Here is a 26,038-nt window from a genome sequence, read left to right as displayed (position 1 = left end):
TCGCCATGATCCATCACAAGTTTGTGCTGCAGAATGGCCAAAGGGCCAAGTTCCTGACTCAGATGCAGCTGAGCAATATATTGGAATTGATGTTTAGTGTTACGGATCGTGATATTAATCGGAGGATCGTTGGACTCATTAGCTATTAGCTCCTAAATTATCGACTGATTACCATTGTACCTTGGCCAGTTTCATCAAAATGTTTTTGAATCTATTTCTTAAAAGATGTGGAGAAGCGTATGCAATTTGTGTGCAGTGTAAGTGGGATCATTCTAAAGATCGTGCTGGAATATAAATAAATAAATAAATATATATATATTTATATAAAATAACGAAAGGTTTACGATCTAAACGATCGTGGCTCTTTTTGGCCAGATCTTCCTTAAAAGGGACAAAGAGGATGAGATCTTTGAGCTGCGCTCTGTAAACACTAAATTTTAATCAAATAAAAGAAATTCGTATCAATTTCTCGCAGTATATTATTCAAGTGCTGTTTGCCACATTTGATCTGCATAAGGATATGCATATCTCGAATTTCTGAGCTCAGTTTATCTCACAAAGAATTGGATACCATTCAATTCTATGTAAAACAAGGCACTCAGTATAATAACTATGCTGATGGTGGAAAAAAAGTGCTCGAGATCTAATTGATATGCGTATGCATATGTTGAGCTTGAGCACTTTTTCCACTTTAGCGTATAACAGTTTAGATTGGTGAAGAAACCAAAATTTATCGAATGTGTTTCGCTTTGTCGCTTTGTCGTTAACCAAATCCAAATTTTTGCATTCCAAATGATATGAAACAGAAATCGAAGCAAAACAAACATAAAATTGTATTTTTTATTTGTATTTCATTTTTTTTCTTTTTTCTTATCGCAGCTTGGCAACAGTTCTTCCTGTTCGCCAATATAGCCTTCAGTACGCAAAGCTCATTCGTAGGCGACGGTCGAATTACGACAAGACTAAAGACAAATAGAGAGAAATAGAGATAGAGAGAGAGAGTGAGACAGACGGAGTAGGAGAGGGGTGCAGAGGGATAGAGCGGGAAACTGCAAGCAAGTCCAAGTGTTATAACAGAAAGTGCAATAACCGCACAGCGCATAGAATAATAAACCTTGCATCTAACTAAACTAAAGGAAAAAAAGAACAGTAAAAGTAACTGTAAAATGCTGGTGCTCTATGCAAAATATGCATTTATCTTCTGGCTACTCCGCGAGAGCGATCATGGCGATTTGGAACTAATGCGTCAACTGTCAGAGGATAAAACGCTGCTCAAAGTGAGCGCCTGCACCAAAAGATGCCTGCAAACCACGCCGCAAAAGGTAAATTCCACACAAAGATCTTTAATTCATTTATAGCACTAGTGTTTTTTCTTCCAGAAATTAAATGACTGCCTTGAACACTGCCAAGGCGATAATTCGACCGATTTAATGCCTACGTCGCTGCGCCGAGTGCAGGAGAATTTTCTATTGAAGCTCGTCTGCCGGACGGAGTCCAAGCTAAGCTTTCGCATCCATTGGGTGCAACATGAGAGGCACAAGAACGCCACAACACAAAAGCCACCGGATGCTGTTTTCATAATCCGAACAAACGATAAAATGGAATCACAGATTTTTTTGGTATGTCCCAAAACTCTTCATGAAATTAACAAAACTAATTCGAATTCAATTTTCTAGTCTGATGACAGTTTCTTTACCATACCCGAACTGGAATCGGACACAACGTACAATATTACCGCTCATGCTGTGCACGCCGACGGCGCCTATTCTCTAATTGCCGAGGAGGCATTTCAAACATTGCGACGTGGCTATCAGCCCAGCAAAATGGGTGAGGTCAAGCTGAGAAGATTCCTGGAGCAGCCCGACAATTTGCACAGCATCGCCGCGGAAGTGGAGTGGCAACCATCAGCTGGTATTGAATGAGATCGTAACATAAATAAGATGAGCTGCTATATAAATTGTTTTCCATTTGTTTTGTAGATCGCAATTGTTACTTTGATATGATATACTATTCAACGGACACCCAAAGCATGGAGACGCCAACTCCAGTGGAATTTCGTGATGTAAGTTGTAAAATTTGTATATAAGATATAAATGGAAAGATCATCTTTAATTCCTTTGACAGCCTCGTCAGTTGTATACATACATCATATCCAATATGACATTTGGCGAGCAGTTCAAAGTGGGCGTGCGCACTGTCAACGATAGGAATATGCTGGAGAGTCCAGTGCAATGGCTGATCCTACAGGCGCCCAGCTGCCTGGATTGGTTTAACAACAGCTATGTGCTCTGCGGTGAGTTGAAGAGTTAAGTAGATATTTGGACTGAGATCTATTCACTTGCAGCACCACTGAAGCCCAGCAATCTGAAGGTGGAGCAGCAGCACTTTGATCAGAATATATTGGCATTGAATGTTAGCTGGTCGGCGCCTAAGTATCCGCCGGATAACTATACGCTGCATATACTGCACAATGATGACGAACGGGCCAAGTTCGCCGTAGATCAGAATGCCAGCTACTATTATATATCCAATATAACAGTGCTGAGTGATAACTTTGAGGTGGTTTTGGATGCGCATACGCAGGGTGGCACCAATGCCAGCATGGTGTTCCTTATCAAGGCACCGCTGGCGTCCTGGCTGCTAGACAGTAGCCTAATTAAATGGTTGCTCTTCCTGTTGGTGTGCATCAGTTGCATACTCGTCCTGTGCTTCCTCACGCTGAACAGGCACAAGCGGCAGGAGTGTCCGCATCTGGACACCAAGGATCTTAAAGCGGCACCCAATCAGTCCAGTGATTTTCATCTGTCGCTGATCAATAGTAGCAGCCTGTTGGCCACCCTCAACGCAGAGGACGATGAGCTGGAGGTGGAACCACACGCGGTGCTCCTGCAGGATGTGCTGGGCGAGGGTGCCTTTGGTCTGGTACGACGCGGTGTCTACAAACAGCGTCAAGTGGCTGTCAAGTTGCTCAAAGGTAAGGCAAACAAATGCAAAAGAAATGGACACATCTTTAAGCAAGAATGCCTTCCTTAGACCATCCCAATGAGGAGGATGTGCAGGCCTTCAAGTGCGAAATCCAAATGCTTCGAGCCGTTGGCCGGCATCCAAATATTGTTGGCATTGTGGGCTACTCGACCAGGTTCAGCAATCGCATGATGCTCCTCACCGAATACTGCGGTCTAGGCAGCCTGCAGAGCTTTCTGCGGTAAGTGTGGAGATCATATCCCTTCAGCCTGCCTAAAACTGGAGTATAATTTTAGCGATGAGTGGAAATTCCAGCAGGAGCGCAATAATCAGGATGTGCGCCCCAAACTTCAGCCAGCTGTTGCTGTCTGCTGTCCTGTGCGGATTCAGCAGCGCTCAGGACGATTGCTGGACAACAGTACACGCATCGAGGATATTAATATATCCATGCTGTCGACGCTGGAGGAGGAGAACGAGTCGGATCTCTCGCGCGATAGCCACAAACTGACCAAGCTGGTAAATGCCGCTGACAACAAATCATATGGACTGCAAGAGATTGAGAATCTCGATGCGAATCCGGTGGCGCCACCATCTGTGGCCTCCCTAAAGGCTATACTGAAACGAAATGCGCTAAATGAACAGAAATCGATGAAAATCTCTGGCACCGTTAGCTTTGAGAATCAGGAGTACTTTGAGGCACCCCCAGTGGCAGCTATCAGAGAACCCCTCAAATATGCCGATCTTCTGGACATTGCGCAACAAGTGGCCGTGGGCATGGTGAGTCTTTAATGGTGATTAGACTCATCAGAATCGATCTCGAACTTTGCTTCCTAGGATTTTCTGGCGCAGAACAAGATCGTGCATCGCGATTTGGCTGCACGCAATGTGCTCATCTCCTTGGATCGCACCATTAAAATAGCTGACTTTGGGTGAGTCCTTATAGTCCTTATAGAACTGTCCAGCTTAAGTATCCCATACATCTACAGTCTCAGTCGGGATGTCTATCATGAGAATGTGTATCGCAAGTCGGGCGGCAGTGGCAAGCTGCCCATCAAGTGGTTGGCTCTGGAATCATTGACGCACCAGGTCTACACCAGTCAGAGTGATGTGTGAGTAGCTCAACTCTAGCATAATTGACTTGTGCAGCTATTAATAAACTAATTTTTGCAAGCTGGTCGTTTGGTGTACTGCTGTATGAGATCACAACGCTGGGCGGCATGCCGTATCCATCGATCTCGCCCAGAGATTTGCTGCAGCTGCTGCGTCAGGGACATCGGATGAAACGACCCGATGGCTGTACGGATGAACTGTTTGCACTGATGGAGAGCTGCTGGTGTTCAATACCCGCCAACAGGCCCACATTTGCCGAGCTAAAGCTACACCTCGATGCGATGATAATAGCCACCAATGAGTTGCCACTGCGTCTGCTCCAGCAACGGATAAACCAGGCCAACGAGCAACCAGAGAATCCGCACAGGTGAGCACCACTCAAAGGGAACTTTAACTATGCTTCATATCCAACTTTCAACCACACAGCAAAGTGGAGCAGCTGCCCCCAGATGATGTGCACTATTTGCAACCGTTGAACTAGCTGCCACCTGAATATGGAGTTGCGACTTAAATGTTTTATTTAGTGCAATAAACTTTAAGTAATTAGTTGGTTTTATGTGATATAAAAGGATTTCATAATACACTTAGTTATAGCAATCAACAATGCTAATTAGCTGCAAAATCGAAAGAAAATAAAATAGAAAATAAAAACCCAAACTACACAAAATAAATGACAAGTAATTTTATTTTATTAACTTAAATATAGTTTTCGTTTCAATATTGTATCTTGTTTACTTGCCAAAGCGAGCAGCTGCTCAGTCTTTGATAATATTAATAAAAAGTATAAATTTAAGTAATTTAAATTCAGCCAGAGTAAGACTGACTAAGGAAATACTCTTTGAGCTTAACTGAAACTGAGAAACCTTTGGCATTTTTCCCGTCGTAGGCAGTTTTGTTCATTTTTTTAACAGTTCAAATTTAGGGCGATCCGCTTTACAACACATTTGGAAAACTATCTTAAAATTCCGGATTTGAAAATGTGCCAACACTGCTGCACTATGCCTGTCCGCTCTGTCCGGTGCAACAGATAGCCGATCTCTGCCACGGAGCACCGCACAGAGTGAATTATTCCAAGCAGCAGCTGTATGGCTATCCTACGCCCGAGCGTCATCCAGTTGACAACTCGAATACATGCAAGGAGATCTCCGAGCTGTATTGCCATGTCGTCGAGTCAAAACGTAAAGTTGCTCGGGGCAGAAGGCACCGGGATACAATAGTCAGAGCTAAGGCATTAAATGAGACAAAGAGTGGGCGTAATCAATATATAGATAGCATTATTCCAGTGCTGTATTCGGATACAAAGCATGGCAAGGATCCCACTTGGACGTGGAAGTTGTCAGAGCAAGTGTTGCCTGTGCAGAGCCCAATGGCAGAGACGTCGGCTTCAGGACTATGCAGATTGTAACATTTTCTACAAGGATATATTATTATTATATATTATCACTCAAACACAAAGTACAAATTTGTTCAGTAAAATAAATTAGCCACAAACAGTTATTAAGGCCTTTACACTTAGGCCAATTTAATTAAACAAAGCATAGTTTGTTAGATTACACCAAAAAATATCAATTATTAGAATTATATAGGTCGAATAACTGTAGAGCCATTAGTATAAACAGATGAGAATGTAATATTAAGTTAAGTTAAGGTGATTAGCGACATACGAGTAAATAGTAAATAGGTTAAAAGGTGAATTTTATTTATATGCTGAAAAAACTTTTAACGAAACTTTAAATAAATTGCAAATATTTAATACGAGTGTTTTTAAGATTTTTATGTGTGTGCTGAACTTTAATTGTAATTAGAAATTAATCGATACAAGTTACTAGTCAGCTTTGGGCTATCTATCTATTTTCTAACATAACTGATCACAACTAAAACAATCCAATCCACATAAGATTAACAGCTTATCTGTAGTTAAACGACCTGCTTGAACAAACACCTCTGAAAATATACATAAATATATCAGGTATACGAGTACAGTATATGATGATTTATAAGTATAAATCTTTTATATATATATATATATATATATATAAATATATAGTTTTATTTTTTACATAACACAAATCTCTCTGTCTGTTGGACTCTTTGGGCTGACTGCTGTCGTTTGGCATTTTGCTAATGGCGACTATAGCCCAATCCGAGTATATTTCTCGCCTGCAAAAAACAAAGTTGAGGATTAGTTGAACAGATTCTATAGATATAATAGTCATATATATGTGTACCGTTATGAAAGCCGAGTTGAAGGAACGTGAAAATGTTTGTGTCATGCCCTCGGTTTGGGAGAGTGCCATCTGCAGCTGCACAGCCTCGTCCATGCGATTCTTGAGGAACTCCCAGGTCTGGGCATGCGCCGGCGACGCATCCTGCAGCATATACAGCTCTGTCATTTTCATAATCGTTGCCAGGCCAATGCGTCGCGTATACCAGCCAAACTGCAAGCGAACAATGGAGATTAACAAGGCTTCACTTGAGAATTGCGGCGGAGACAAACTTACGTCAACGGAACGATCGCCGGAATAGTAGCAGATGTCATCGACCAGCGTTAGAACCTGCGCCAGCGCCGTGGATGCATGCTGGGGCTGAGCAATCAATGCCATTGCCTGTGGCCATTGCGTCTTGTAGGGCTCAATCATGGTGAGACGTTGACGCACTGCTTGGACAAGGAAATCGAGCGGATCGTTGACCTCCAGCTGGCCATTGTTCGTTTGCAGTTGGAGCTGCTGCACCAGCTGCGCATTGCACTTGCCATTGAAGTGGGAGACGAGCGCAAAGCCACCTTCGGGAAACATGCCATGCACCACGCTTGGATAGCCGCACTCCTCGGCACCCTGGATGATGGCCTGCTTGGTCCAGCCATGCTGTGGCACATGCAGCATTGCTGCATCCAATATCCGGCTGCGTATGCCATCCACTTTCGCCTGCTTGGCTGCCTCCTCCTCGCTGGTTTTGCCTCTCTCTCCGCCACCGCCATCGCCTTGTGTGTCTGTTGCTGCAGCTGCCTGCTCAGCGGCATCGCGTTCCCGTTCGCGCTGTTCCTCGCGTGCTCGAAAATCATCCAGTTTGTCCGTCTCCTTGGCATAGCTGCGTCTCAGAGCTGAGGTGGGCTTTAACGTTCTGCATTGCTGCAGTGTGTGAAAAGATGCAGTTACGCCGGCGTTGCATGTCGTTGCCAGCAAGCAGCTTTGTGCATCTGCAAAGCAGGAGGGGATTGGAACAAATTGATTGTTTTTCATATGTATATAACTAATACTGCTTAGATTGATGAAGGCTAGTCATTACACTTGGAAAGATCAAGTCATTTTTAGAGCCCATCCCTCATTCTACACTGCGAACAGCTCATCAAGCATTCGATTAGTGTTCTTATTTGTTATTTTGTGTTTAGACTCATCAACAATGCTGGGAAACTGTTTGCCATTGTATCATTAAATGTTAACAATAGTGTAATAGAATAATGAATTATTTGTTGTTATACCCTTGAGTATAATAAGTAAACAAATTGTTTTGAATTTGCCACGCATTGATGGAGACGTGCCCGAACCCATAAATTATATATATCTTAAAAATATTTATTTTCTTTTTTATTTAGTTTTTAATATTAAGTTTAATTGGTTTTTTTTTTAGTCTTTGTATTTTTGGTATCGACTGATATAAGTCGCCATTAACTAAAATAAACAAATATATTTATATATTCTTGATCAGCATCTCTATCCGATAATTGGCAGATTTCTTACAATTGAGATGACGGCAATTGTACTTCGGTCTAGAAGGGTGTGTAATCTGTAATCTTTATATAAACTAAATTAGCTTCGTAAATGCATATTTGTTAAGAATTTTAATTTTAATGTTGCGCGTCGAGAACATTTGAAGCTTAAACTTTAAATCAATCTTGGTATGGAATGTATAATCAACTAAGCTAATTTGCTGCTTTAATATATATTTGTCAAGCATTTTAAATATGCACGAGTTAGGAACATTTAAAGTTTAAGCTCGTAGGTTAATCTTTATACCTAATATATATAAACAGTTAACCCAATTAGCCATATATATATATATGCATATAATATATATATTTTAATTATTTGCGTGCTAAGAACATTTTTATTGCTTTCACGCTTAAACTTAATCTTTATACCGAATATATATAAACAGTTAACCCAATTAGCCATATATATATATATGCATATAATATATATATTTTAATTATTTGCGTGCTAAGAACATTTTTATTGCTTTCACGCTTAAACTCTAAACTGGTAAAGCGTTTTTATTCCTATGAAGTTAACTCTGTAAGTTCGTAGGTCAATCCACACATAGAGAATATGTATATTCAATTAAGCCCAAGCAGATTTTCATAGATTTGAAGAGACGCTGTTGTCTTCAAATGGATTTCCCCATGCAGCCTAATTGTTAGGATCAACTGAGAATGCGGCAAGAGATGACAAATTGAAGGTCGCATTGGAAACAACTAAAGCGCATTTAGTTTAGCATTTAATTAGCACAATTTGGTCAGCTGGCCACCGGAGCTCAGCTTGTTGGACAATTAGCACCAAGCCGTCAACCCAAGTTCACAAAAAGAGCAACAAAATAAATGAAAAAAAGTAAACTAAGCCAAATCATAATATTTTAGTCAGACAAAAATTCGTTTTCATTTCGTTTGCGAGATACAAAGTTATATATATATATATGGATCTATATATATATAGATAAACCTAATAATATGCGTGACCAAAAGTGGGTTTTTGGGTATTGTGCACGAGGGGATTAGGGCTGCTCCACATCTAAATCCATGGCAACTGGCTCCGATTCCAGTTTGCGTTGATTGCTATTCTGCTCGATGCAATCGCTGGCCAGAAAATAGATGACACGCAACGACTCCAGACCCGTTATGGAGGTGGCCAACACCTCCAATTTCTCCTCGCGTCCAATATCCGGCAGATGGCCGCTATCGCCGCCTCCGCCGCCATCGTCAGCCATGCCGCTGTTGCTGATGTTCACGGCGAGCATGTTGAGCTGCTTCTGCATCAGTTCATCATCGGAGGCACTCTGGCCATTCTTCACCCGCTCCCGGTACGCACGATAGTGGGCCAGCGAGAAGTTCAATGCCTTGCCCAGTGGCTCCAGCAAACGCTGTTGAATCTCTGGCAGAATGTGCCAGAAACCCGTACGATTATCCCGATCCGCAACAGGGAAATAACGCAGCACATTCAAAGCACTCGCAATGCTATTCGAATGCACCAACAGATCCGATTTGACATCCTCGGGTAGCACACAGACGCACTGCAGCAGCATCGAACGAAACTTGAGCCCACAATACACCTCCGGCAGTGGCAAATTCCGGCGTGCCAAATGCACAGCGACAATATCCTTGAAGAGACCAGCCAAGTAACCACGAATGCCATCGTGTTGCAGCGTATCCAGCAGATTCTTGAGTATGAAATACTTGGCGGCATCCTCGAAGGCCAGCACATAATGATGCAGCACCTGCAGGCCGAGGCGACGCAGTGACTCCTGCGGCGCATAGCCGGTGATCTTGCACAGGGCGTCGCAATAGCGCTTGTGCACCTCCAGATCCAGCGAAGCCTGCGGCACCGGCTCCGTCTGGATGCTCAGCACATATTCATTTAGCCGCAGACCGCAATGTTGAAGCGGTGGTTCCGATTGCTCCAGCAGCACTGCCACCAAATACAGACTCGCCTCGAAGATGAAGAGTGGCGCATAGATTTTTGGCGCAGTGGGGGGCAGCAGTTGACCCACGAGCATGGCGTGATAATACATGCCGACAGCGGTCAGCGGCAGCTTCTCGTCGATGAGGAATATATTCAGATTGGTCAGTTCGAAGACACCCTTCGAGGGATCGAGGCGTCGCTTCCAGCGTGCTCGGTTCTCGACCAGACCGAGCAGATAATAGGGATCGCCCAGCAGCTGGGTGGCATCGCCAGTTAACTTTTGCACCACCTGCTGCACATAGGTCTGTGCTCGGCCAGCTTTGGCGCGTGCACGCAAAAAGTTGCGCTGCGTCAGCTCGGGTCGGAGGCGCCACATACCCGGCTTCTCGCCGGGATCCAATAGACTCTTCGTCACATTGCTCAGCTCGAGCAGCGCCAACGGTTTGTCGAGCAACTGCAGCAGAAAGCAGGTGAAAACATTGCGACGATTCAAGCTGCAATCGCGAAAACCAGGCGATCGCAGATCGAACTGCAGGATCTGCTGCAACAGCGGCTGGTAGCACAGATCAATGGTAATATAGTGGGCCATCAATTGCTCGATCTGTTGCTCCTGTTCCAGCAGCAGTGCCTGCTGCCCATCATAGCCGGCACTCACATAGTCGGGCAGGGGCAGAGCCCTCAGCCGAGTGACCACCGAGTGGAGGCACCATTCGATGGCCTGCGGCTTGGCGTTGCCCTGACGCAGCAGCACAACCTGGAGGGCACGCAGATATGCCGAGAATATCGCAATGCTGCTGCTCTCCTCGATCTTCTCCATCAGTTCCAGCATAAACTGCTGCAACGGAGCATATTGTGCCACAATTTTGAGCAACTCGTTGCAGCAATCGAAGAGTGGCGCATCGTCCACATTTGTGGCATCCGTTAGCGTTGGCGCGCAAATATCGCCGTACAGATCCATGGCGATTGCAGGCAGATGAGGGGCATTTTTTGCCGCCTCGGCGGCACTGTGAAAAAGCATTGTGATGCCATCGAAGGCGCGTTCCAACAGCAGCTGTTTGATCAGACGCAGTAAATTAGCCGCAGCACTCGTTTCCATTTTATACACACGCACACACACTGTTTCCTTTTTTCCGATTTTTTTTTTTTTTGTTTTCACTTTGATTTTAATGAAACTGAAAAATTGTGGAAATAGTTTGTCGTCTGGCGACCGGCAGCTTTATCCATTCCCCCCCTAACGTAGAAATTTGTTCAAAATCAGCTGTTCGCTCTGAATGCCTGGATGTATTTCGTAATGGGGCGAATGTTGCAGCTATGTTGCGGCAGCTGCTGTCGCATTTTTTGGCATTGGCCTGTCTTAACACTTGTTGTTCAAATAATGATTTACTTACTGAATGGCAGCACAAACTTTTGTAGGCGTAGTAACTTTTGCACACAGCGCACATTTGCCATTTTAGCGCTCCAAACGTTGTCTGATTCAACTGATATTTACTCTTCTTATTCTATTGCCATTCACCACAGCAGCGGACAGAGTGCTGTAAACACACTCAGCCATTCGGCATTTTGCAGCACTGTTCAGTTAGGGTTGATAGTGCAACAAATTAAATAAGTGCATTTGCAAACGTTAAATGTGCATAATAATCATTAATAATACATATTTTTCATAGCTAAACTAACATTGCTTCTTAAAGTGCCGCCTGTGTGGCTGTGCACCAACAGCTGTTTGGTATTTTTTCTCGCGTTCATTCTGCATATTTAATAACTTGCACAATCTGGTCACACCGTTCAGTAGTCCAAGCGCTTTTCATTCATCGTGTGTGTGTGCTGCTCGCGGTGCGAGCACTGAATTTTTTATTAATTTTTAAGCATAATTTTTTTGCAAACCACTGCGAAATTTCTTAGTCAATAAACGAACTGGGCGGCGCGCCAAAGTCAATTGAAAGCAGCGCCATATAGTTTCACCACAAAGTGTTCAATTTGTTGTTGCAAAAAAATTAAACGCGAATGCGGCAAAAAAACAAAAAATAATTCAAAACGAAATCGCAGAAATTCCAAAGCAAATAATCAAAATTTAAACGGCGAAAATCACAGAAAAACCAAACGAAATTTACATAAAGCATTTCTAAAGTGTTTAACGAATTAGAATTAGTTAGTTTAGGCAAAAAGTAAACTTCCAGTAAACCCCAAACCCCCGACAAGGGTGGAAAACCGTGTGAAAATCTCTGTGTGTGTTGAGTGTGTCTCTGTGTGTGTGTATAAAAAAGGGAAAAAATTGGTGCGTCTGTGTGTGAAAAAGCGAAATATGTCTGAGCAACAATTTAAGGCTGTTCCTGTTCTCAAGCCCGGCTCAAATCCAGTTTTGTGCGCAGCGGCTTCGTCTCAGGATTGAAATTGTATCGACAGCAACAACAAACAACAACAACTGCAGCAGCAGCGACAACAACAGCAAACTGCAAATTGCTTTGGGCCCTTTCCTTGTACCCGCCCCGCCTCCGCTGGCCGCTCGTCAAGGTGGTTATTCCTGTTTGACTTCATTTTCACTGGCTGCCAAATTGCTGCTACTTTCGCCGCAAAAAAAAAAAAAACAACAAACCAAATATTTTTTGGGCCTGTCAAAATGTCGACGCGTTCGCAATTAACCAAGGACCTCAATGGTGAGTAATCGTCATCGTCATCGTAATCGTTATCGTTTTCACACCCACACACCTCAGGTTCTACTTACTTTTCTTCTTCCTCCTCTTCTTCCTCTTCTTTGTTTTGAAGCAGTGAATTGCATTCTGCATAATCTTCTATCCCCCTTTTCTCTCTTTTTTGTTTGTATGCATCCCCCGTTCATTTGCTGTTTTGTTTTCGGCTTTTACTTTATGTTTTGTTCTTGACGTTTGCTTCGCTCCCCGCTCTCGGCGCACTTCCGTTTCGCCACAATGCGACACGGACACGCCACACTGCCTGCCCCCCATTCATCACCCTGTCCGCTCTTGTGTGTTTTTGCTAGCAGCAGACAAAATCAGTTTGAAGGGTTTGAGTAGCAGCAGTTTGAGATGCGCTGCTCAATGGCTCCTTAACTGCAGCTTGCAAAAGTGCAAATGCACGCACTGCATGCATATGTAGTTATGAGTGTGTGTTTATATGTTTGTTGTGTGTTTCTTTCCCATTCATTCGCATAGTTTGCGCTTTAAATACCCCTTACACAAACACAAGGGGTAAATGTGCTTTGGTAATATGTTTACAAAAGGGGAGAGTTAAAGAAAAAATGAGTATATGTTTTATTTTTATACCCTACTCGCTCTAATTTATATATTTTTATAGCCTAAAATATTATAAATATACAAAATTACATACTGTATGAAAGAAAAAAATATGTGCCAGGCAAATTCAGACCCGACTATAGGGTATATTCTTAGTGAGCACTATTGCACTCTTATAGTTGTTAATTGCTCTCGCCATGATATTTAATTGAGCTGAAATTCAGTTGAGCGCTGCAAAACAGAAAGTAGAAGGAACAATAACATTAATGACAACAGCAGCAACAACAACAAAAACATTTATGGCGACTTATAACTGCATGATATACAAAATCAGCAAACATTCACATGTCAGTAAATATAAATGTGTGTGTGTGTGTGTGCATATATGCATGTGTGTATATGTGTATGTGTATATATGCTCACTTGTAAATAACTGTTAGTCAGAGCTTTGCCTGAATGCCATTTAAAAATGCGCCTCGATATCACGCACGGAAATTGTAGAAGCAGCTGGTCACATCATCATTAAATTGAACATCATCATCATCATTAAATTGAACGTCATCAGCAACATCATTATTGTTTTAATTGGCAACGTTTCAAAAATCAACACATTGCGAAGATAAAAACCGTTCAAATTAAGATAAAATACATAAATATATGTTTAAATATGCATGTCACGTCTAAATATCCTCAATAAATTGAATTAAGTATTTTCTATTAGTTGTTTTAAACACTTAAAAAGTTTAATTTACTAAAAAAAAATTTAAGCAAATTCAATTAATTAAAATAAAGAAATATAAAGAATTAACATTCTATTGTATAAATTACTAATAGCAAAGCTGAAAGGCTACTGGAATTATTTATAATATTGTAATATGTAATTAAATCTTTTATATCTAATATTAATCAATTTAATAAATAAAGAGTTAATATTAACAAATGTAATTAATAAAGTTAATATTAAATCTGACTGGATTCTGTTTGTGTTCACTTGAATTCCACACATTTTACAACAGTGATCGCAACTGCAAATATGCTTGAACAATTTTCAGACTATTGCAATAAATAAATATATTCGTTTTAGTTTGCGTAAACCTGAAGAGAATATGGTCAACAATTATTCAATTGATATTTATAATGTTTGCATACAATTCACGTAATATTTGCTGTGCTGCCTTATCAAAGGCAAAGGTTTTTGCTGTTCACTTTTTGTTTGTTTGTCTATTGACTGCGATTGGAAAACAGCTCAATTAGGGATCGCTGATTTCGTTATCTGAGCGAGACTCGTGATTAGGTCGCTGTCAGACTGTAGAGTTGGTAGGGGGAGCGCCCCCTTCAATGATTAATGAACACACATACACAGGTGTCCGAAATGGACTCAAAAAAAGAACGCAAACACAAACAAAAACACAAACAGACAGTTAAAGGAACACAAATTCAGCATAAATCAGAGGCCCAATTGAGTTTTGTGTTCGAGTTTATTTTGATTTGATTTTCACGCTGGAATTTTTCCAAGGGGAGCGCAGCTGCAACTGCAACAGCAGCCAGTCATTTTGGGCCACATAAATAAAATTGTCAATGGTTGAGTTGCTCCAAATTCCAGTTGCAGTCGAAAATAGATAGATAAATAAAATGAAAACATTTGCTTTAATTTATGAGCATTTGAGGAAAAAACAGAAATGTTAATGCTAACATTCTGCTAATTAGACTAAAGCTAATTGGGAGAGTTGCCAACAACAACAAAATAGAAAAATAAACGTTGCACCTGGTGAGAAGAGTTTTGCGTTAGGACAATACGTCAGCTAAGAGGGAGAAATATGAGGGATGGGTCGGGTGGGGGGGGGGGGGGGGGGTGTTGTCTTCTTCTAGTTAAATGGTAGCTGCTGGATTTACTGTCATTGCACTCAAATCAAATTAGCGCGAATGCCAACGAACTTGATGAAAATTGCCAGAGCGCTGAGTGAGTTGCTCTCAAAACTGTAAGTCGACTCTGATTCGCTTTGTCGCTTGTTGCCTGTTGTTGTTGTTTGTTGCTGGTTGTTTGTTGCGGGTTGTTGTTGCTGCTACTGCTTGCTGCTTGTTGATTTTTCACGCCCGTCGGCTTCTGTTGCGCTGTCAAGCGTTAACCAATTTCCGGTGTCCATTATTATTTGCGTCTATGCAAGAACCTTTTAGCTAACATCAAATACCTTAGCCAAATATGCTAGCTGAACATTTAGTTAATATCACTGCTCTTTTTATATTTTTGACTTATGTTCGCTGTCAATTAAGCGCAAATTTAAAATTGTGTGCTTTCTTTAAAAATATTGGAAATGTTTTTTAAATTTTTAATGAACTACTGCATTTGTTATAAGAGCATACAAATATTTAAGAAGCAAAAAAGCAATTACAAAAGTAAAACAAATATCGTTGATTATTATGAATATTTTTATTTAATTGTTTATTATTGTTATTATTATTAATTTTATACATTTTTTTTGTTTGTTTCAAGTATATTTGTGATCTTTTCTATGTTCTATTTCACATATATCATATTTTCGCTTGAAAAATACATTTCGAGATAAGCACAAGTCAAAAACAAAATGCTTCACTGCATTTCTTTCATTTACGTTGCAATCGCTCTTCGTTAACGGTATCTTGTGTGTTTGTTGTACAGTGTATTAGCGCACAGCTCGCGGTCACACCCAAAAACTAAGGTAATGCATTGCACTCTCTCTCTCTCCCCCACTCAATCGCACTCTTGTATCTCCCCCGCTCGCTGGGGGTCTCTCTCTCTCTCTCTCTCTCTCTCTCTCTCTCTCTTTGTTTTTTTCTTTCGTCAACTGATAAGCGCAACGTGCTGATAAGAGGCGTTCGCAGTTAACTGGCCAGCTCGACTCAGTGCTGAATTCGCAGCGCTTTGTGCCTGACTGGTAAATCCGTCAGAGAACTTTGTTAATCCGCTTTTATTAATTTCTGTTGTTGTTATTATTGTTCACATTGTTTATTATTTGCATTCAAGAATTGTGCTACTTTTGTTACGTGTTCCGTGTTACGTGTTACGTGATGTACACAAACGAAATGATGAATCACATCGATCAGTATCTGCGGCGCATTATAGAGCTGCAAATTCGCGACGTGGTTAAGAAATCTAAAGACGAAGGTGAGATACACTTACATAAAAGCACACACACACACAACACTCACAGACAACAGCCTATATTTTATTGTGTTTGATTAATGCGTCATCTTTTGACCAACAACTAGATCACACTAAGAAAGAGAGCCAGAGAGTGTGAGATAGAGAGAGAGAGAGAGAGAGAGCGTAAAGGCGTTTTTCACACGAGTAACAATGAAGTAATAAATAACATTGCTGCACCTATTTTCAGCGGAAGTTGACTTGTTCAAAATGAACGGAATGCGTTTATTCGTTTGTTTTGCCAAAGTGCGATTTAGCCAAATCAAAGAAATCTTATCGATAGCGTCAAAAGTTATTATTGCACTAAAGTAATTCTCATTGCAGTAAATAATATAAAATTAGTTTCAACTGTTTTGTTTTGCTTATTTTGATTGCGCTAAGTTCCAATTGAGTTTGCGCCAATGTCAATTTTTTATACCCTACGATTACTGCAGTTTAGTAATTCTAATTTTGCAATTGTAAACGTTTTCAAAATAGTTTCACCTTTTTTTTTTGCCCATGTTGTTTTTCTTAAGTTTAAATTTATCTTGATGTTTCTGCCACTTTTCCTTTGCTTATTTCTTCTGCTTCTAATTCATATTAATTGTCCATTATACTTAAATTTTGTTAAATCTAAGGAATTGCCAACTAAAAAGAAGACAATGCTTGTGAATTTTCTAAAATAAAATGTAGTGTATCATGTCCATTATGCGAAGTTTTTCCCCATCTTCAAATTTGTTGTTCCAAGGAACTTTACTGGATATTCTACTAGCTAATTTTCTCGATTATCGGTTATTGGTTGCTGATTTTCTTGAATCCTTCCCGTCTTTCGGTAGTTTTTTTTTTACTTAAGAGCATTTCTAATGAAGTTCTGAGACTGCCTTGATCTTAAAGCTTACATTCTATCTGCTATCCTTAGGGAATGTCCTGTAGCAATGTCCTTGAGCCATTTAATATTATTTAGTAACTCAGTTAAGCCTTCAATTTAATGAATATATTCAACAAATAATAAATCAAAGTTTTCTTAATTGTATGCAACTTATTTCCCTGTGCAGTTCAATTTGTAATTATAACAAAAAAATAATTCGTTGTATTTTCGACATGATGCTTACACTTTATTTTGATAATTCATAAGTAATGTCGTCACACCTATTTTACTGTCCAGGTGTGTATTTATCTCGATGGTCTTGCAACAGCCGAGGAAAAAGTAGAAACTAGTTTTCCAAATTTGAATGGCTCCACTTATTTATGTAAAGCCTACAACTTCCAGACAAAAATGCAAAACTGTGAAAATTTATTGGATGGGCTCTTGGCCAGTGAAGGCCTTGAGACTTATGTGTGTGTATGCGAGTGTGTGTGTGTGTGTGTGTGACCCACGATTGACCTACATGGTGGTTTCCAATAAATGCACTCGCTGAATAATTCATGTGACCAATTAAACGTCTGCTGCTAGCTCATTTCCAATGCAACTAATTGCAAATTGTATGCAATTAGCACTTCCACTCTCTCTCCGTCTCTCTGGTTCTGTTACTTTTACACTCTCTCGCTCTCTCTCTCTCTCTCTCTGTCTATTGGAGTGTTGCGTGTGCCAGTTTATTTTATAGTTTGCTCCAATTCCAGTTATCCTTCATGCATCTCATGCGTCTCATTAGTGCTGCACACACATTTTTTGCATTCACCGGCGACAATTTCGGACAGATTGAAAGTTGACGCTGAAGTTGAACTGAGAACCCGTTTGACAGCATATCGACTTAAAGAAGCGACACAAAAAAAATAAAACTAAATAAAGCGCGCAGAATTGACACCAGCGAACAACAAAAACTAATGCTGAAAAGCTCTTGGCTCTTGAGCTGTGCTCCATTTTGAGGTCGCCAAGCAGCAGCAGCTGTAGTAGTAGCAGCAGCATTAGGTGAAATTGTGTCACCTAACTAAAAGTGACGTTAATGATGCGCGCCTGCAATTCTCCCTCTCTCTTCCTCCCTCTCTCTCATCCCTGACCTGCTGCTGGTCAGTCGCATTGGCGTGTTCCACTTTATCGCGTTTTGGGGAGTACAAAAAGAATAGTTTGAGAGAGAGAGAGCGAACGAGAGAGTGCGAGCACACATGGTTAACCTGTCGCTTTCTAATGCTCGTCGCTCGACATTAACATTGTGTCCACAGCTCGAAAGCTCAGCATCAAATATATTTGCACAAATTGCGTTTTCAGGTCAAACATAAATAAAGCTCACGCCCACATACAAAGCTCAGGTGTTGCTTAAAATAGATTTACAGCAATTAGAACAAAAGTGAACACTTCTCAACAGACAGCATCTATGTTGTTGAGCTTCAGGGTCAATCCGACATTGTTTACAACTTTAACAGAGGCAATGTGCACAGCTGTCCAAGTTAACAGCAACAACAACAATGTCAGCTGTTAATCACCCGCGAAAGTAAATTACAATATCTGTCAGTCTGTAGTATATCTGTCTGTCTGTGAGTGCCTCCCACTTCCACTCTCTCTCTCTCTCTCTGTCCTCCCTCTCTGCGTCTGCTTCGCCTTTTCATTGTGCAAATATAATTAACATAACGTAAAGTAATCACAAAGTTGTGTGTGCAAAGAAAACGAAAATCAAAAATCTTCGTTTAACTTTCTTTTGTGCGGCGTTTGTCTACGACAGAGAGTTGCCGTTAGCTGCTCAAGCAGCTGTAGCAGAGGCCTTGCCCATTGTTTGTTGTTGATGCTTTTTTGCAAACATTTCGAAACGATTGTCGCATTCTTTATGACTTCAAAAAAGCTGCTTCAAAGAATAATGATCAACGGTGTATTTGTATTTGTGTGCAGTGCTTTTATTGTGTGCGTGTGTTTGTGTATTTGCGTGTGTAATCATGTCTATATTTGGGCAGCACTGTGCCTAATCCTTTGCCAGTGCGAAGCTTTTGAGTTTGACTTGGCATAAATATGAACACATCAAGATGTATGTGAGTGTGTGTTTCTTTGTCTGCGTGTGTGTGTGTGTGTGTGTGTGTGTTGCTTGTTCGTGGCGGGCGTTGCGTGCACTAGCTGTCAAACTGTATAACTGATTTTAGTCTGCATGATAATTTACAGTTTTGACAGCCTTTGTGCTGCTTACAAATCTAAGTACGTAGAAGTGTGTGTGTGTACACACAGCAAAAAAGAGCGCACAGTCAACAAAAAGTACACAAGTGTCGTAATAAAAGGCTCAGACAAGGCGACTAGCACACAAACACACAAAAAACACTAACACACACACACAAATACACAGTAAAAGACACGCCCACAGTTGCACTTGTATCCGAGTATTTTGAACTCGTGTAATCTCTGCCCATTGTGCTGCAAAAAAGCGGCAGCAACAACAGCAGCAGCAACTTTTTTTTTTTTTTACCAAATTGGGTCACACTGGTGCTCTGCAAGCACTTCGAAGAATAATGCTGTCAATGTTGTGAAGAGCGTAATGCTGGGCAAATCCGCTATTCAGATCGAGAATCTTCTATTCGACAATCAGTTCTTTGACCTCCCCCAACAGAAAAATAGGTATTGTGTGTTATCACTGTGCAGCATTTGGCGACAGTTTTGGCAATTTCAGTTGAATTTCCCTTGAGCGGAAATGAAGTCGAGAGTGGCCAGACTGCCGCTTCTGCTGCTGAACACAGGTAACAGTTAATTACCAGCTTCAAATTGCTACAGGGTGCACTGAGTGTTAAATGTTGTGTGAAGGCCACGCAAGTTTCACATTGCCTCAATGGCTCAATGACTAATAAGCTCTCTCTCTATCTCTCTCTCTCTATTTGTCTCGCAAGCCTCGATAATGTGTAGAATTACATGAAAACATGTGGTGAACTTCATGTGTATGTACTGGAGTATTATGCAAAGTCGCCGCTCTGCAAATAGTCTGTAAAAGATAATAAAGTTTATTGTATTTGCCACAATGTTTGTTGTTGAGGGAAGTAAATAAAGCTATCAAACAAAATATTCAGTAGGGAAATAAAAAAAAGTTAAGAACATCATAAAGTGTAGCTTTTAACAGTTTGTCTCTACTCACGTGAAAACTGATTCATTTGGTTTATTGAAACTAAATAACATTATGTAAATGTACAGGGCATGCAAAGTTCCAAGTAATTTATTGTTGTTTTTTTTCTGCATATGACAAATGCAATTTCATTGCCGTCAACAGTTACTCACTTGTCTGTGCATGTGTGTGTGTGTGTGTTTACTGTTCATCAGCGTCATCGTAATATTGACATAGTGTCAAACGAGCAGTGCAGCAAACACAAAATAATCAAGAAGAGAATGAGAGAGAGCGAGAAAACAAAAGCGCGTGCAGTGAGAGAGCAGCGCAGCTGTAAAAGCGTCAAACACAAAGTTCATTCACATTTTCTGCAATTAAGAATAACAGCATCATCCAAATGTTATGCTCTCTTTCTCTCTCTCTCTCTCGCAGTTAACTGTCAAATGTTGCCGCTTGGCTGGGCACAATGTTGATCTTTATCATTCTCAATTTTTTGTATAGTTTTTGTTTTTGCTTTTGTTTTTATTTTATTTTATTAACGCCCGTTACAAGTGGGTGGAACACACACACACACATATAATATATAGATATGTATATATTTATGTATGCCTATGCGTGTTCGTGTCTACAGGTCTTAACAATCGCTGTTGCTCATAAGCCACAATTGGCACTTAGAGACAACAAACCGCAGCTGCTCACTCGCTGCCAAAATGTTTCGTTTTTTGTTGTTTGTTGTTGTTTTTGGCCACAAATTTGGGGCCGTTTTTAGTGAGTGTGGTCAGGGCGCTAATTGCTCCCGCTGCTCTTTTATGGCCATGCCTCATGCAAATCCCCACTGCCTACTACATAAATATACACATGCATACATATTTCTGTATTTATGTATTTTATTTGCTTTTCACTTTCCATTCCATTTATTGTCTAAGGAATTTCTACTCTAAAAAAGACCATTAAATTGGGCCTAAAGCGATAATGCTCTCTTGGGTGTGATTCACCAGTGAAATATCCAGCGGGTGGTAATAAACATTAATAGAACAGGGCTTCGACTTTAAATAAAAGTGATTAGCAATGATGGCAAACTCTTATGAAACATATGAGTGATTTTCTCTTAAGTGACAACTGATTAATGACTGATATGTTGATCTACATTCTTATCTATAATACATTGTTATAAGTTATCTAAAAGGAAATTGAGCTCTTTGTTTAAGTTCCATATTTCTTATATATAATAAATTCCTTGCTTGTCCGTTCCTTTATTTTTGGCTCACTTATTATACAGTTGCGGTCAAAATAGTAATGCGGATTTATTCAATGGAATTACTCAAGTTATAACGATTTTTTCTAACATCCAAACATTATATCCAGTTTTTAGAAATATTTTGTATACCCATGAAAAGATAAGCGAACACTCTTCCACACTATTTTTGATAAATTTAAACATAATTTTGATTGAAGTTTTATAGCTAGCTTTGTAGTTTTACTGCGTGGGTATCAATCGATCGAACTATATTTGAAGTAATTCTTAACCATATCTCTTACATTGTAATAAATAATGGAGTTATTTGCTTAAGATCCGTTTCTCTTCCTTATCGCCATATCCGTTTTTCTGCGCAGACCTGTTATATAATTTCTGCTTCATATACATCATGATACGGAATTTTTATTGAGAATCTTTCAAGATATCAACTATTCTTATAGAGCCCCCACTTCTCCTATTTACTTAAGCTTATACATAGAAGAACTACACCTCATAATACTTAATGTTTTCATAAATCATATTTGTTTACACAATACACCTGAGCCAACAACTCACCTTGTTTATTTATAGGCTTATCATGTTCTTGGCTAATTTTCGGCTAATTAGTTTGAAAGAGAGTTTCCTTGTTCCGCTTATGGCATGTTAAGGGTCGTTTTATAGTTGGTTTCCCAGAGGAAAGCAGAGCAAAACAACGCTGACAACTGTCGTTGGTTGGCTGCCAAAATATTTGACATTTCAATTCCATTTATGCCTCTGGAATAAAGGCACATGCTCAGGCACACATACACACACACACACACACACACACACACATACATACACATACGCAGACATACAGACAAGGAGAGGAGTCATAACTCGCAGACCCCTATCAGACTCACACATCCCATTCCATCCTTCTTCTTTTACTCTGTACTCTTTTAACTCCCTGTCCGGTTTTTTGCCTTAGCATACTTGAGATTTGGCGTGCCTGTCGCATGACATAATGCTAATGCTTGTGTACCCCGGTATCCCACAACAACAATAACAACAACAACAGCAAAAGCAATAATAAAAGCAAGACCTGGGCACACAATCAAAGTGTGCCCCTGCCCAACCCCCTCTTCCCCCCCCCCCCCCCATTACCCGCTCTTGCTGTCATTGTCAAATGCACATGAAAATATCTCACTTTGAATAAATTCGTCATCGCTGTGTGCCTGCCAGTGTGTGTGTGTGTTTATGTATGTATGTGTGCTGTTATGTTAAGTAGCTGGAAATGTAAATGAAAATAATGGAAGTGAGTAAGGGGAGAGGGAGGAGGAGATGTGCTTTAGGGGTGTCTAAGGCTGCGAAACTCGGCGAAATTTCAAACTGTTGTTGCCTTCATAAAGTGCCTGCCGCCTGCCTACGTGTTTGGCCTGAGAAGCAGCTGAACAACAGTGTAATAGGCAATATACGAGGTGCTGTCTATCTGTCTGTCTGTCACATCGTCTATGATATAACCCTCATACAAATACATGCAGAAATTGTTATGCATTGTGCATAATGCGAATTATATATGTGAATACATAAATATATACATATATATATATAAATATAAATGCATGCCGTTAATTGCTGTCATCGCTTTGGAATTTAATTAACCGCTCATCTTTTTAATTCAACTATTCTCAATTTCACTCATTGCAGAAAGCGTCAAGTCCATACTGGGTCGGCACACAAAGATCTTGGTCAAGTATATGGTTAAATTGGAAACGAAAGGCGATAAAACAGAGAATCGTGTCTTGGTAAGTGTCGACAGCAGAAGCAGCAGCTGAAGCAGAAGTAGCATCAGCAGCAACAACCACCAATTGGCATTGCCTCAGGTGTTCCTCATCAGTCTGCTGCCTACCTCCCCCCACTTAACTCCCCTCTCCGACTCCAACCCCTCTATCTGACAGCTTCTCAGATTTGCGACGGCTTTGGGCCAGTCTGGGCACTCTAATTTGTATATGAAATTGCACGCTAGGATGAATCGCTTGCGGCTGCCAGGCCAAATTGCATTCAAATGATGATGCCCTGTAATTGAGTCGTGGCACCAGAGGGGCATATTAACGCAACGCTTTCATTTGACTTAAAATTATTATTGACAGCGCATTAAACCTGAAAGTACTGTGTGTTAAAACTACAGTTAAAATGAAAAAAAATCTTTTTTGTAGCTTTAAAGCAGTGCATACAGATGAAATAAATCAATACTGTTTTAGATTTGACAATTTGCCTATACTTGGCGTTGGTTGCAGTGATTGAAAATGCTACGCTATTTCGTAGTTTTTCGTTTTTCTTTTGCTACGCTACGAACTTTAACAAGCAACTAAAATGGATACTCCTTCGATGTGCTGTCTGTTGCTCTAGTTGTAGCAATTGCAAAAAGAACGAGAGCATGTCAGCCAAACGGTGCAGCTTGTGCTATTCTGATACCAATCGTATATTTGTTTTGCTCTCCTCGTACCTGATCGGAAAAGAGTCCATTTCAGTTATCTGATTTTCGATCTGTTATTTCTCTGTTAAAGTTCGTAGCAGTAGCAATAGCAAAGCAATATTTTTTATTGCTCCAGCTGTTGCGGAGTATTAATGCAAACGCTGGCTTTTTTCTTTCAAGTAAATACTGTAAATATATTTGATTAGTATTTTTATCAATTTAAAAGATATGTGCAATGTTTTAGGCTACTAAATTTTCAGCATTAATTTATTTAATTTAAAATAATTCTTATTTAAATATCAATCGACTCAAAAGCTTTATAACTAAAATGTTGATTTCTAAGCAACCTTTAAATTATAAGAAAATGGGACAGGCCTAAAAGTTTTTAATTTATAGCTTTAAAAGTTAAAGAAACTTATGTTCTAAATCAATATGTACGTAGAATTTTTAATTTTGATAATTAATGATCACGAATATTTATATTTTAAGAAGGCGTCAAATTTTTCTTCTGTTACATACTTTGGCACAAATGCATTATACCCTTTACGCATTTTTAAGGGGTACAGTTTATACAAAAATCTAAAACATTTAACATATATTAAGCAGTCGATATACTTAAAGCACACTCTTATTCCATTTGTTCACTCAACTGTTATTTCTCATTTTCTTTCTCTCTCTCTCTCTTTCTCCTTTTACTCTTTCTCTGTTCCACCTCTAAAACTCAATTAAAAAATCGAACACATTTCTGCCCGCTTAAATGTGTTTGAAGTGCTCTGCAAATTTGCCTCTTAGCCTTTCTCGCCCCTCCCCCTTCGCCCACCCACTTGAGCTTCAGGGTCTGGGGTCACATAGCAGCTTTAACTGTAATTGATATTTTATAGCCTACTTAGCGGCATTTAGAGCCTCCAACTGCCCGGCCTATGCTAATTTGTCGCCTCGCTTAAACTCACATGACTGGAAAATTGATTTGTACGAGGGACGAGCTGAACCATAAAAAAAAGAAACAAAGCCGCTTATATAATGAGCTGAGACAAAGTGTCCAATTACCGTTTTTATGTTAGCCATCGGCAGCTATTTAGCACCCGCTGACTACTTATAGGAGGTACCACCAGCTACCTTCTGCTCTTTGCATTTCCTACAGTTCCTATACAGCTCCTAGTGGCTAACTGAATTAGAGAACGGACGCACTTTGATTTTCAATTAAGTGCTGTAAAAGTTTTCTCTGCCATTCAACGCAACTCAATTGAGTTTGCAACGAACCACTACTACTAGCCCAAGCCCTACCCCTGCCCCTATATTTGGTCCTTCGTCTCTGCCCCTTGCCGTGTGAGGCTGGCTGAGTGGGAACCTCGCATCTCTCAATGCACTTAACGTTCGACTAGCTTTCAGTTTTACCACGAAATTGCAGCACGTCAAAGGCTACCAACCCTCCTCGCCTCAACCCTCAAAACCCTCAACCAAGCCTCAACTTTTTAGTTGAGTTATTAAACACTTCTGTTTTTCGCCTTTGCAGGTTTTTACGCCCGTTCGCGTTTATTTGCTCAGTGCCAAGGTGCCCACCAAGGTAAGGGTATACACAGCTGTTGGATACGCTAATTCTTAATTGCTAATTAAAAAACTCATTTTGTTCACAGATTGAATGCCATTTTCATTATTTGGACATTGTTGGCGTCGAGAGTAAAAAGTCAACACATTTCTCAATAATCACCAGCGATCGGCCATATTCGTTTGCCACAACCGGCGATGCGGGCAATTTCAGCTCGGTATGCAGCTCACAATTATAATAATTAAATATATATACATGCATATATATATCATATTTAATATCATTTTCACATTCACAGAACGCTGATGTCATCTTAACCGATTTAGCCTCGGCCATTAAGCAAATATTTCCAACAGTTCCTCTCAAATACATCATTAAAAAGGCAAGTATAATTCAACTAAACACGCATTTGTCTCATTTTTTTCCATCCAATATATTTCAAGAAATCCGATGAAAGCTTCAACTTTAATCCATTAGTTTATAAACTTATTGATACCCAAGTTTTAAAACTTTCAAAACATGAAAACTTTTTTCGTACAATGTTTAAGCGTATTTTACTAGTAGTTTACTCGGCAAGCAAAAGTTGAACAAAGCAATAACTAAAAGTTTTGTGAGTTTTTTAGTGTTGCTCGTTGTTGTTTA

General features: G+C 40.2%; 4 protein-coding genes across 7 annotated transcripts in view; 2 read left to right on the top strand and 2 right to left on the bottom strand.

The window, feature by feature from the left end:
* The first annotated feature begins 922 nt into the window (after window positions 1-922).
* LOC6561169 (tyrosine-protein kinase receptor torso) lies at window positions 923-4,620 on the top strand. Its single transcript, XM_001987333.2, has 12 exons — window positions 923-1,322; window positions 1,380-1,619; window positions 1,677-1,911; window positions 1,980-2,062; window positions 2,125-2,293; window positions 2,345-2,974; window positions 3,034-3,205; window positions 3,261-3,741; window positions 3,799-3,893; window positions 3,951-4,073; window positions 4,136-4,441; window positions 4,501-4,620. Exons 1-12 carry the CDS (start codon window positions 1,167-1,169, stop codon window positions 4,553-4,555), a joined length of 2,745 nt encoding a protein of 914 aa, XP_001987369.1. The 5' UTR covers window positions 923-1,166; the 3' UTR covers window positions 4,556-4,620.
* A 1,220-nt stretch (window positions 4,621-5,840) lies between these two features.
* On the bottom strand, window positions 5,841-11,217 carry LOC6561168 (ubiquinone biosynthesis protein COQ9, mitochondrial). Its single transcript, XM_032734152.2, has 4 exons — window positions 11,135-11,217; window positions 6,576-7,270; window positions 6,303-6,512; window positions 5,841-6,234 (listed from the first exon to the last, which is right to left on the bottom strand). Exons 1-4 carry the CDS (start codon window positions 11,193-11,195, stop codon window positions 6,196-6,198), a joined length of 1,005 nt encoding a protein of 334 aa, XP_032590043.1. The 5' UTR covers window positions 11,196-11,217; the 3' UTR covers window positions 5,841-6,195.
* LOC6561167 lies at window positions 8,666-11,046 on the bottom strand. The gene has a single exon (XM_001987331.2). It carries the CDS (start codon window positions 10,840-10,842, stop codon window positions 8,842-8,844), a length of 2,001 nt encoding a protein of 666 aa, XP_001987367.1. The 5' UTR covers window positions 10,843-11,046; the 3' UTR covers window positions 8,666-8,841.
* Window positions 11,218-11,598: 381 nt separating the features above from the next.
* The window catches only part of LOC6559163 (F-actin-uncapping protein LRRC16A), a 28,137-nt gene continuing 13,697 nt past the window's right edge, over window positions 11,599-26,038 (top strand). For 3 of the 4 annotated variants that reach the window (XM_032735495.2, XM_032735494.2, XM_001987330.2), the window contains exons 1-5: window positions 15,876-16,133; window positions 23,082-23,179; window positions 25,364-25,414; window positions 25,485-25,613; window positions 25,695-25,778. In XM_032735495.2, coding sequence (XP_032591386.1) covers window positions 16,037-16,133; window positions 23,082-23,179; window positions 25,364-25,414; window positions 25,485-25,613; window positions 25,695-25,778 — 459 coding nt within the window. In that variant the 5' untranslated portion in view covers window positions 15,876-16,036. Of the gene's footprint in view, window positions 12,398-15,875; window positions 16,134-23,081; window positions 23,180-25,363; window positions 25,415-25,484; window positions 25,614-25,694; window positions 25,779-26,038 lie in introns of those variants that run through there. The other variant, XM_032735497.2, reaches the window with a different exon arrangement.

The sequence above is a fragment of the Drosophila grimshawi genome, unplaced genomic scaffold, assembly GCF_018153295.1.
Source record: "Drosophila grimshawi isolate 15287-2541.00 unplaced genomic scaffold, ASM1815329v1 contig_1369, whole genome shotgun sequence".
In the NCBI taxonomy this organism is placed as follows: Eukaryota; Metazoa; Arthropoda; class Insecta; order Diptera; family Drosophilidae; genus Drosophila; species Drosophila grimshawi.
This window is presented reverse-complemented; position numbering and strand designations above follow the sequence as displayed.

What these genes read in the sequence shown, in the direction of transcription:
- LOC6561167 (XM_001987331.2), bottom strand. Translation starts at nt 10,842, where the DNA reads ATGGAAACGAGTGCTGCGGCTAATTTACTGCGTCTGATCAAACAGCTG.
- LOC6561168 (XM_032734152.2), bottom strand. Translation starts at nt 11,195, where the DNA reads ATGGCAAATGTGCGCTGTGTGCAAAAGTTACTACGCCTACAAAAGTTT. An exon ending in CCGGCGATCGTTCCGTTGAC is followed by an intron (nt 6,513 to 6,575) that starts GTAAGTTTGTCT and finishes GTTCGCTTGCAG; the next exon opens with TTTGGCTGGTATACGCGACG. An exon ending in TCAACTCGGCTTTCATAACG is followed by an intron (nt 6,235 to 6,302) that starts GTACACATATAT and finishes TGTTTTTTGCAG; the next exon opens with GCGAGAAATATACTCGGATT.
- LOC6561169 (XM_001987333.2), top strand. Translation starts at nt 1,167, where the DNA reads ATGCTGGTGCTCTATGCAAAATATGCATTTATCTTCTGGCTACTCCGC. An exon ending in GGAGTGGCAACCATCAGCTG is followed by an intron (nt 1,912 to 1,979) that starts GTATTGAATGAG and finishes TTTGTTTTGTAG; the next exon opens with ATCGCAATTGTTACTTTGAT. An exon ending in AACAAGTGGCCGTGGGCATG is followed by an intron (nt 3,742 to 3,798) that starts GTGAGTCTTTAA and finishes TTTGCTTCCTAG; the next exon opens with GATTTTCTGGCGCAGAACAA.